The sequence below is a fragment of the Pagrus pagrus genome (genome assembly GCF_965226575.1).
Source record: "Pagrus pagrus genome assembly, chromosome: 23".
In the NCBI taxonomy this organism is placed as follows: domain Eukaryota; kingdom Metazoa; phylum Chordata; class Actinopteri; order Spariformes; family Sparidae; genus Pagrus; species Pagrus pagrus.
Genome location: NC_140205.1, coordinates 17,397,068 through 17,409,692, shown reverse-complemented (window position 1 = coordinate 17,409,692; position 12,625 = coordinate 17,397,068). Strand labels below are relative to the sequence as shown.

Sequence of the window (12,625 nt, the reverse complement as noted above, 5' to 3'; positions counted from 1 at the left end):
TGCAGTTTATTTTCAGCCTGTGACTCTCTAATAGCCGAAAGCGTATTAATCCACGGCTGAAAATAGTCCCCAGCAATTTAACGCTTGCTAATGTTTGAGTGACGTTTGCTAAAAACTACAGTTCCCAGCTGCTTCAGAACATTACCGAGTGATTTTTAAAAATGAAACTATTTTGTTACCTTCTGTCACAGATTTACACCCTTGGTAGAAATGAATGACTTAAGGGCTGAGTGTTTCAGACAGTAAAGTTAAGTGCTGGCTCGCTGTTACATCGAAATAAAACGGTTGTCATAAATTGATGTCATTAGTTATACCTGTGCTTTTCCTGCACTGACAAGTCAACATGACTGCTCTGAAAAAACGTCCGAGTGCTGTTTTGAACAGTAGCTACTATATTTCTTCACCTGCTTCTTTGGCAGAAATACAAAGCATTTGGCAGCGACTTCAAACCAATTGTCTGTGGGACTGAATTAAAAAAGACAATGAGCGCAAGACATGAAAAGACACAAAGGGAAAAAGACATGAGAGAGACATTTAAATAAACAGAGAGAGACTTGGAGGCGTAGAGATGGAGAGAGACAGAGGGAGGGCAGCTGAGTGGGAGTGAGGCATGCTGGGCAGGAAGCCAGGGGTAAGATTAGTGAACGTCACTATGGCGACACAGAAATCTCTCTCTCTCTCCCTCTCTCTCTCACACACACACACACACACACACACTTAGACCATTTCATCCTGTACCTGAGACTGTGAAATGTGCTGTAGGATCTATCATCTACTATCTCTCTAAATTATGACTGGAGTTGTTATGTGTGTGTTTTTCTTTATTAGTGTGTGCTGCACCTTTTAATACAAGATATTCTACAATATACCAAACAACGTTAAAGGGGCAATATGTAATTTTGGAGAGAATTTTAATATTTACAATATAAATGAGGTAATAATACAAACCATAAGTGAATAAACAAGCTGTTCTCAGAGGAAAATAAGGTCTCCAGAACACTGTTTGAAGCTAGAAAGGTGGCAGGGTCCGCCACATATAAACAAAGTTAAACAGTATGAAATTGTGTTGTCCTTTAAGTTCAGTTTGTTTATTTTTCTGGTCATGACAACAAAGAGAGTTTGTCTGTTTAAAAAAAACAGTCAATGAAGATCTTTCTCTTCTGATCAGAATTTCCTTCCCTAAACTACATAGTGCACCTTTAATGTGCAGTTACTCAATAGACGTCCCTTTATTTATTCATGACTACTCAGTATACAAACCATATAATGTTCATTTGGCGCTTTAAAGGTCTCCACATAATATGACGGACACACTGTTCCTCATTACGTTTTTTTCTTACCTTCTGTTTTATTTATGCGCTGAAGCCTGGTCTGGTCCTCAGTGACAGACAGTCCTCTGTCAGGACTTTTCAAATCATTTCTTAAATTAGGAGCTGTCACTGTTAATAATGTGAGACATGCCCACAGAGGTAAAACAGGATTTTAAATACAGGATGATTTTTTTTTGTAATCAATGTTTTAATGGTATTTAAACATGATAAAATATGAATGGGGTTACAAGTTGATGGATCACAAATAAAGCAGATGAAAAGTTATATTATTATAAGGATTTTATTTAGTAATGGCATGTTTCCAATGTAAAATGTCAAAGTTCTATGCTTGTTTAGTCTATAAAGTCGAGATGCTACTTTTGTTTATTGACAGAATGTGGAGCTTTCCATCTCCAAGCTATTAATCGCTTGGCAGCTGTAAGTCCGGCTCACCAGAGATGCTTCTGCTAAACACACAGTTCCAAGTCTGAGTGGTCATTTTTGCTGCGTTCCAGACAACTCTGAGCTAAAAAAACCCTAGAAAAACTGCAATAGAACGCCACTCGAAGTCGGAATTCCTCCTTGTAAACTCGGGACTTCATGAGGGAGAAGCTGTCTGACATCACACAAAAATGGCAGCAACCAATAGATGTTACAGTCAGTTAGGTTTGGGACTTGGAGCCACTTGGAGGTTAGAAGTTGGAAATTGCAATCAGCAGCCTTGCAGTTGTGGTTTACACACCACACTGATCAGAGACAGGGGGTCGCACATTACAACATCACCCACGAGACATGTGACGGGAATGACATGGTCATAGTTGTTTGTGCGCTGATTTTTGTAGCAAATCAAATCTATATGTTTGACAGAATGGAGTAGGATAACAGCTATTATTGTGCCCGCCCCGTACAAATGGAATCGTTTTTGATAATATGCTTGAAACCCTCAACCAGAGCTCTGCAACCACTGGCCACTCCCACGTTATTTAAAAAATGGCCCAATACATTTTAAATGACAGTTGTTGCTGTAGACCTCAGCTATTTTTACGATTTTTTCCACAAACTGGCAACTACCAAGACTCTTGATGCTGCTGTATACCACGTAACACCAACAGGGTTACACTGTTGACTCACACTTGATAGAAGCTGGATCCAACCATCAGAATTGTAGATGTAATGTAGAAAATATATTATATATTATCTACATTCAAATATTATCGGTATGACCTTTAATATGAATAAATTAATAGTTTGGGTTCTTGGAACAAGCTGCATATTCTATAGTAGTTAGTTTCCCATTTGGGTTAGTGCTATCTGATGTGAGGTCCGCCTTCCGCGGTCTGTTGAGACCAGTCCACTGGGGCTGGCCGGAGCAGATAGAAAAAGACAGATGTGGCAGGTAAATTGAATTGTTACTGCATGTTTTGAAATGCTCTGAGGCCCTCAGGAACAGAAAATGTCAGAAAGAGTGTGAACTCCTACCGCTCTGTTGAGGAAATGAAATGGGTCGGCATCCCGGTGAGTAAAGATGCCAGTTAGACACAATTTTGTAATGTTTTTTCAGCAAAAAGAAATTGTTGTTTTACAGGAATTCTTGTCATAATATAACAAGACATTTATTCACCACTTTATCTTGATATATCTTAAACTTTAAAATTTTTTTATGAAATGAATTTATCTCATCATGATAACATTCTGACACCTCCAGCCAAGCTAAAGTGACACTACAAAAATGTCACTGTCTCAAAACTGGGTATATGAAAGGACGACAGGGGTTTGGAAAAGGATGAACAGAGGGGACGATGAAACGACGAAAGCTTTGTTGGGTTTTCCTCAGCGGAGGTTACAAGATAAATATAACACCTGACCCATTTAAAACTGCCCTTCTCTCTGATGGCTGTCCCCACCAACCGACACACACACACACACACACACACACACACACACACACACACACACACACACACACACACACACTAAATCACACACACACACAGTCTGAAGGTCTCTTTGTCCTTCAATATCCCTTAGGTGCGTCAACCTGTATGAGCGTGTGTGTGTGTGTGTGTGTGTGTGTGTGTGTGTGTGTGTGTTAAAAACACAACTAGGAAAGCTCTTAAATATCTTGCTTGAAATTAAGGCTAGGACCCAAAAGGCAGATCTTAAAGTGAATACTTAATTTAGACTTTTGGACAAGAAGCTGGACATATATGGTTGTTGACCATAAAAAAACAAACACTTCCTCTTTATTATTTTATATACTTTTTTAGAGTCCTGCTGAGTGACTGATTTATTTCAGTCTCTCAGCCTGACAGGGAGGTACAAGTATGAGTCATAGCATTTCTTTTTTAAGAATAAATGTAAATAATGGGCTGTTTTTTGCTCATTTATTAGCACATTCACTAGTGTTATTAGACATTTCTGATGATGGAAGTTGCAGTGTTTATTTGATATTAAATACCACATGTTTTATTTACTACTATACTACTGGTTTAACAAAACAATGTTAAAGTAAAGAGCAGCATGTGGGATTTAGTGTTGTGTCAGTGTAAATGGAGTAAGTGTGTACTGCAGGTTGCACTGTGCCAGTGTGTTCACTAGATGGTGCTGTTGTCTTGCTAATTAGGGTATTAAAGGTCCTCAGACTACAGACTCTGTATCACTCTGTGGTCTGTGTGAGTGTCTGTGTGAGTTAAATTCCTGAGCCTGCTCCTGTATGTGTATGAGTGTATGTGTGTATATGGGTAAAGTGGGTCACATACCTGAGGATGGAGATGCAGCATTTGTCTTTGCAGAGATCAAACCATGTTTAAAAGCTGACCTTCCAGTGATGCTGCTCTCCTTTTTGATGCAAGTAGGTCAGCTTCTCCCACTGGTTTCAAGTTCAGGGAATCACACCACATACACGAGTCTGAGGGGTTATGAGGGTGGAGTCAGCAGGTTAGACAACATTAGGAAAGTCTGTAATGTTTGTTCATCCTTCTCCATCATAACTTTCAACCGTTTTTTAGCACCGGGCCATCCAGAACTTTCGTTATTGAATCCAGTTTTCAGAACATTGTTTTAGATGATTTGTCTTCACTTAAAACGGTCTTGTTCATAGCTCTTATTAAGATATTTGGCTCACCTTTCCAAAGCCAGAGCCGGTTGGACACATTACAGTCTTCCCTTTTTTGCTTCAGCCACCACCATGGTGGAGGAAACCTACTTCCAGTTACCACATCTGCCACAGACTCTTGTTTGTTTCAGTGGTCACGCTGATAAATTCTTTGCACTTGGTTTCTTCCACACAGAGGTCAGAGGTCAGCCAGCCAACAACAGCCAAGGAGCTGTGAGTGATTCAGTCCCTTGTGGTGATGATGAGTGTCACAACAGGCTTGGCACTGGAACATGATTATGTCTGTGAGCAATTTGTGTTCTAGCATCGATTTAATGGCTACAATAAGTAATAGACACTTTGAGAATATGCCTTCTTGCTTTCTTTCCAAGAGTCAGATGAGAAGATTGATACCACGCTAATGTTAGTCAGGTAGTTGTGGAGCTACAGCCAGCCAACATAAAGACTGGAAGCAAGGAGAAGTAGTTGGCCTGTAGAGCTCACTGACTAATATGTTGTATCTGGTTCTCTTAATACTTGATAAAAAAGATGTTTCCTGTTTCCTCCTGCTGCTTACTTAGCATCGAGGTTTACAAGTGCTATCGATTCTCTTGTCTATTTCCCAAAATGTCGAACTACAGTGCTTTTTTTCTCTTCTTTTCTTTAAGCAGTCCAGGTAGCCTAAGTTCATCTCAAAGTTCTTAAATAGTACAGACATGACAGAGCAAAAAATTGGGTGAATCTAAAAGTAAAGTGAATAATGTATGACTTTCATTTATATGCAGTCAGGATGGTGTTTCAATGCCCCGTCACAGTTTCGGTGTGGTGGAGGGATTTGAGTGGAGTGGGAAAGGAGAGCGTGATTCAATATGCATGGGCTTGCTAAGGAGAGCATCCCCCTCTTAAAACCCACAAGTTCATCTGAAACTTCAAAACCGCAAGCATGTTAAGTCTGTTTTTTCACATAGAACTGAGCTGGATTAAAGGTAATATTAACTGTTGTTATGCTGGTCTGTGAGCTGACGTTAGCCGATATGGGACAAGTCAACAGCAGAGAGAAACAGACTTAATTGCTGTTTGGTCCCAGGTGAACCCATAAAAGCCATTCTTGTGTGGAATGGAGAAATCATGCTCTCCTTCAAAAAATCATTGAAAAACACTTTTTTCCAGTACAAGTGTTTCACTGTCACTGTCCTGGCTCCATATATTTACAACTCTATCTATAGTTTCCGTATTTTTTTTCATTTCAACACTAAAACAACACAAATGTTCCCATATCAGCGCCGTTGTCTGGATATTTAAGGGTCCATTGAATGAAAACATTTGTTCCGACATGGTCTCTAAACGTCGGATGCAGACTGTAAAACGGGCTATTGTGCTCCTTTATGTCTCTCTGTTGAGACGTAGCAACGTTTCCTGTGGAGGCGGTGAGATACAGATGCTCCCCATTCAGCTTATACCAAACATTTGAAAGTCGGAGAAGGAGGAGTGACGATCCTTTTCACATCAGGACATTTGAGAGATTTGTTTTTTAATCAAAGGAACCGTATGAAAGTGCTTTTTTGTTCTTTCCTATTACTTCGAGATGTCTCAGTAGGCGGCTCCGTGTCCCGCATCACAGATTTCCCAACAAAAGTTGTAGAGGCATTGGACACTGCATGACTGACTGCCAACTTTTCCTCTCTTTTCTCCCCCTGCCCCCTCCCCGTCCTTCCTGTCAGGCTGCTATAGAGAAGCTGACCTGGAAGGATCGTCTTCCTGGATACTTCATCAACGTCTCCTCTATCCTCTTCATGGTTAGTACATACAAATCAGGTTAATGCTCTACTTAGAGTCAGATATTTCCTCAGATGTATGGATGAAAGCACTTTAAATAGAAAAATAAACATGCGCTGTATATGACGCACATAAATGAGTATATATGAGTGACCTACATCGATGTATTCTTTGAAATATTAATTCCAGCTCTGCACTGTGAGTATCGGACAAATATGGTTGAGTAATGATTAATTTATTTTCTTTCTTTTTTTTTTCCATTCTGCTCCCAGTTTGGCTTGACGTTTTCAGCAGTTTTCGGCGTCATCATCTACCGCATCACAGTGTCGGCCCTGATGGCGATGAGCCCCGACCCGGAGACCAAGTCCAATGTTCGCGTAACGGTGACGGCCACCGCGGTCATCATCAACCTAGTGGTTATTCTGATCCTCGATGAAATCTACGGCGCTGTGGCGTTGTGGCTGACTGAGCTAGGTACAGAAAAACATACCGCCATTTAGTCTTTGGAGTCCAGAACAGGACAGTGCAACTTTTGAAAGTATGAGCAAACTGAAAAAAACAACCAAATTGGAGCATATTACAAACTAACCTAGCCTATTTTAAAATTAGCTTTCAGCTAGCCTAACTAGCTAGACTAAACAACTTAAGAATCATGCTGTCTGAATCATTAAAATGATACTAGAAAACCACATATTCACTTTAACGAAACAAACATCCAGACATTTATACTCACCAGCATTTAAATATATTGACCCCATATAAATGTGAATGGCCTACATATAACATGCTTGCATACATCCTTAAGAAAATTAAATACATATATGTACACAGCCAATCAATTATAAACATAATAAACAAGTATGAACAAATATAACCCAGAGAAAACATAATCTGCATGTATACATCTGTTTATGTCATCTAAAGTATTGTATATCTGACTCAGGCATATATAAATGGTCTATAATCCATACAGTAAAGTAGAGGGATTTTGTCTGTCATATTTTTTCTCATAATTTTCCATGCTTTACAAATGTATTCAGAAAAAAGTATATTTTAAAAAAGTGCTCAATTAGAGCTCCATCTGAGATAAATCTGGGATAAGAACTTTTAAAACAATATTTGGTGCAGATCATGATATAAAGGACAGTAGAGCATAGATATAATTGGTTTTTCACCTCGTTCAGTTCACAATATTTACAGATCCTCGGTTTCAATCGGCCTCTGTAGTAGCACAACCTCTGTGAGGAAAGAATGATCTCTTACTTTTAAGTCAATTGTACTTATTCGATCTTTTCTTTATTAATCCCCTTTTTGACTTTTGCTATTTTTTCTCTCTGGTAATGTTTGTGTGCATTAAAGTTAACTTTCATTTTACCTCCTTAAAATAAATAGCAGTTTGGGAATACGTCATCTATCAAAAAATAATTTTAGAAATCAAATTTACCCAACGTCTATCTGATGTTGATAGCACTGTACTCATTATTAATGGGAGTCACAGGTTAACTCAGTCAATATCCATGATGGCCTATATAAAAAAAGCTGCCTCGCCAACTCAAATAAAAAAATCAACATTTTTACATGTAATCACTCTGCATCTGTGAGTGTGAGAGACAGGAAGAGCCTCTCTGCCTCTTGGTGGACCATTTGATGAAACTTTGATGTTTTCACGCTCCAGTCGTCCCATCAGTCATCCCGGGAGGTTTCCACCACATTCACATTCATATTCAAAACCTCTAAAATAGACGAAAAGAATTGGAGGAAGACGTGTGAGAAAGAGGGAAAGTGTGTGTGTGTGTGTGTGTGTGTGTGTGTGCGTGTGTGTGAGAGAGAGAGAGAGAGAGAGAGAGAGGGTATTCCATGTAAGACGTGCCAGTATTTTAACCTACTTCCACCACAGTGATTACGTTATCAGTCCAATTCAAGAGTCAGACTGACAGAATCTACTCTTTCCTCAGAACAGACTTCTCACATAAAACCAGTGTAGAGAAAATGGATAAAATACAATGTTAGCCAAACCTGGTATACTGTACACATATCCCACTTTATGTGTCGTTTAACATGCTCCTATTTTCCTGTTTTCTCATGCCGTCCTCTGACCTCACGAAACAATGTGACACAGAGTCTTTCTTACAGTTTTGCTTCGCCTGTTTTTCAGAGATTCCTAAAACAGAAACCAACTTTGAGGAGCGTCTCATCCTGAAAGCCTTCCTGCTCAAGTTTATGAACGCATACGCACCCATCTTTTATGTGGCTTTCTTCAAGGGACGGTAAGTCCTGCACTCATGTCTGAGAGAGTGTGTTTGAGTGTCACTGTTCTGTAAAACTGCTAAACCATTGGGTAGATTTTATTTGTCTTTTTATCTGAAAAAAATTAAAATCTCCAAATTTAGAGATATATTATTTTCTTTGGACAGCAACGATATGCATTAACATGATTTGCATTGATGTCATGACAGCTCCCCTAAAGTGAAGCCAAAATATTGTGATCGCCCCCTGGTGGCTGGCTGTGGTTCTAAACCTCAAAGCAGACGTCAAATAATGGTTTCTGTCATTTTTTGTAGTTTAATCGCATTAATTCATACATTGTATAATAAGATAAGTTTGGTTTTGATTAGTTATTTGATGCTATAATAAGTGGGTTAGGCGTCATGATTGACAGCTGATTGACAGTTGGTGTATGGTAGCAGATAGCAAGAAAGCAGCGCTTGTATCCAAGATATTTTAGCTTCGTTATTGTACAGTTGTAGGAAGCGGAGACGCATCAACCATCCTTATATACAGTCAATGGATTACATCTTGAAAAAAACCTGTAGCTACAAGGGAAACCTTTCAGTCCTTATTGTGTGTTTTTGTGTTTTTTCCCGCAGGTTTGCTGGTCGACCTGGAAACTACGTGTACGTCTTTAATGATTTTCGGATGGAAGAGGTTCGTCATTCGACTGTGCATCAGTGTTTCTTATAAGATAAATGAATAAGTTAAACATAAAGTGATGACAAAGTGTGTAAATGAAGCGCTTGTCTCCCTCAGTGTGCACCGGGAGGCTGCCTCATTGAGCTGTGCATTCAGCTCAGCATCATCATGCTGGGGAAGCAGCTGATCCAGAACAACATCTTCGAGATCGGGATCCCGTAAGTAGAATTTTTTATTTTTTTTTCTGTATGTGCTCACATAGTCAAGCGATAAAATCAGAGGTTGGATATTTTGTCACATGTCAGAGCCGGTGACACCAAACACACACACCTACATACACACATGCTAACTTACAAGCACTTACAAGCATCCCTCTCCCCTGTCTTGTCTAATAACATTCCTCCCATGTCTGTACTGTGGTACTCCATCTTCTTCGTCTATTGGCTCAGCTTTTACATGCAAAGCCCAAAGGTCAGAGGTCAGCTCTGTTTATAACAACTGTCATACAACAGAGGTGCCTATTGCCTCCAGGCTGCACTGTTACTGTTGCTGTAAGCGCAGTTTGACCTCCTGACCCGGTGGGTGAGTCTCATCAAACACTGCGGTTTCTCCAGGACGTCCTGAGGGATCAGCGAGCTGCAGCACATACCACCATACCATTGTACATACCATCTACTCCTCCGCTTCACAGTCGTCCACTTAAAAGCTTTAACACCTGGGAGCCGACCAGTAAAACCACAGTCTTTTACTGGGGGAATCTCTGGAGCCGCTGAGTGAAGGCTGTACATTAGAGGTTTTCACACGTTTCAAAAACTGTGCCTGACCTTTGAAGCTCCTGTCTAAAGATGAATGAGATCTGATACATAAGAAAGAGCCTGCAGAGATTTTCACATCTTATAAACTTCACTGGGGCTGGCTAACTCCTAAAAACACACTGCAGCAGGTTTTCAGGGGCTGTATCCTTCAAATCAAGCAAACAGGTCTTGTACATTCTCCCAAGGACCATTCAAGTCCGTGGAGGCTTCACAGCAGCGTCATTCTGAGCTCCCAGATGACACAAAAGTGACTGGCGCTCAACACTCATGGCCTGTTGAATTATAAATCACGGGCGTGTATTTGCTACATTTGAGGTGCTTCAGGACAGGACTGAAGTGGGATGCAGTTGGTGTGTATACAAGGAATTATATATGACACAGGTCTGCAAACTGCAAGGAAAGGGGGGAGAGACATGAAGCAAAGATACGGCATGAGATTAAATGGACAGGTGCATTTTTCAAAAAGCAATAAGACGTTAGTTGTGATTTGGCCCAGTGTCTAAACTTGAAACATAAATATAATTGTGTTTTTGTTAACAAGAATGAGCCTTTAATCTACAGAGGGAGCGGCTTCGACAGTAGCCCAGAATGGACACTGGCTCCAGAGAGGGCCCTTAACATTTTTTGCATTTTTAGCAGCCACCTTAGAGGAGGGTGAGACGAGGCATGTTCAGGTGGCTGCAGTCTGCAACCTGACCTCTAGATGCCACTAAATCATACACAATTTCAAACCCATAGTGCACAATTGTTGCAATTTGCGTTAAAAGTTTTTATTCATATTTTAAGATTCAATCTGGTTTACACTTTCTGAGATTATTTCTGATGTCCATTGCAAATTTATGTCAATAAATCCACTTAGTGGCCCCATGTCATGTTTTTAAGTTTCCTTCAGTATCAAAGTGATATAGTAATAGTTGTCTCTACAACTATAGATACGCAAACAGGAACTGCTAATAGCTAATTCAGCATACTTAAATGGTGCCATTTTACCAAAATAAAGACTAAAATAACAGGACTGTAGTTGTAACCCTCAACATAATGCAGTTTCAAAACTTGAAAAACTTAAAAAAACATTTTTTATTTTAGGATTAATATTATATATTAGGTGATTTTGACCACTAGGGGGCAAGCCAGTACTCAAACAGATTCACTTAAACACATCCTCAAAATGTTGTGTAAATAGTAGTTGTTTTCGGTTTACTTGGTAAAAAAAAAAAAAAAAAAAAGCCTTCTTAGAGATCAACCTGACACCTGCTGCAACATTATCATCCCATTTGGAGTCATGTTTGTGGCCACCTGATAATAGTAAGTGTAATACTGATCGTCTGTTAATAACACCAACTCCTAATAAAGCCACAGGTCTAGCTTCAAGATATATGATGAGTTTTGTTATCACCAGGCAGTAAACCAAGGCCAGGGGCAAAGGAGGTAGAAACATCCATTAAACATTCACAAAGAGACTAAGAGAGTCTTGGCCTACAACAGAAACCTCTAATCACCTTTCAGACCACATCAGTGTGTCTGAAAGTGTGTGTGTGTGTGTGTGGAGAGAGAGAGTGTGTGTACGAACTCAAGTAGGCTGTAAAAGCGTTTGTGTACGAGTGTGAACATGTGTGTCTGCATCTACTGTATGCATGTGTGTGTTTAAAGGACAGTAAACATTTATGTGCTCACTGCCTCCGTGAATGCGCCGCACCATCTGTAAATCCCCTGTGTGTGTGTGTGATAACCACATAAATAATGCAGTCAAGCATTAAGCTGCTTTTATTGGAGTTCTTTACAAGCAGTCACATGCATACGCATCAATACTTATACACACAGTGCATGCATTGTTTCATACCAAATGTTTTGTGCGTTCACACAGCCATGCATGCATCATTTTGCATGAAGTATACTGTACATGCAACAACACTATTTACAGGCATGTACTTACAGAAACACACACATAAACTCTTTTATGCCCAGCAGCAGTTTGTTGGCATCACACAGCTTCACTTTTCACATGAATGCCAATCTGCTGGTTACTTTCTTCAGGAGCGTCAGTTTTTCTTTGAAAACAATCCACCAACAGCTTTTGGCTGTTCGGCCAGTGGGTTCGAAATGCAATGAATGCAGTGCTTTACCTGTGTAAATACATACGCTCTTGTGTATTATGTTTAACAAGCAGCAGCCGTGTTCCTTTATTGTTCCAGGGAAGGTTAACTGAGTATACATCCCGTAAGCCAGCACCACCCTGCCTTGTAAAGTAAATAGTTTACTTGTTCAGGAGACACATTTCTTTTTCATTGAAATCAGGATGTGAAATGTATTCTTCCAGCTGCAGTAAAGATGTCATGTGCAGCATTTTGACTGATAAATAATGACCAATTTCATTATTAAACACAATTTAACCTGCCTTGAACAAATAAGACTATCTCTGTACCACCTTGTTGGATATAAAGTAACGATTTATTCTTTTAAAGCCACTTGAATAGGAATATTTTCCAACTTCGACTCCTCCTGGAAAAATGTCAAATAGGACAGGAAGCAAGTGGCAGCAGGAATTCAAAGTGGCCATTTAAAATCAGCCACGGTGGTAGGCGATCCAAAGTTGATTTCAATCCCTGTCTGTGATTAGATGACTGTATGCTATATTCAATCAGTAGGATTATTTTTTCATCATAGCTGCATTACTTGTACATTTTTAATTATACACAATTTATTTTTAAGTACATTTCTTT

At 39.6% G+C, this 12,625-nt stretch overlaps 1 protein-coding gene across 2 annotated transcripts in view; it reads left to right on the top strand.

Moving 5' to 3' along the window:
• ano2b (anoctamin 2b) overlaps positions 1-12,625 on the top strand; it is a 74,306-nt gene that overhangs the window by 34,422 nt on the left and 27,259 nt on the right. For both annotated transcript variants that reach the window (XM_084345375.1, XM_084345376.1), the window contains 5 exons: positions 6,126-6,200; positions 6,453-6,654; positions 8,336-8,447; positions 9,048-9,105; positions 9,208-9,308. In XM_084345375.1, the coding sequence (XP_084201501.1) occupies positions 6,126-6,200; positions 6,453-6,654; positions 8,336-8,447; positions 9,048-9,105; positions 9,208-9,308 (548 nt within the window). The remainder of the gene's footprint in view (positions 1-6,125; positions 6,201-6,452; positions 6,655-8,335; positions 8,448-9,047; positions 9,106-9,207; positions 9,309-12,625) is intronic.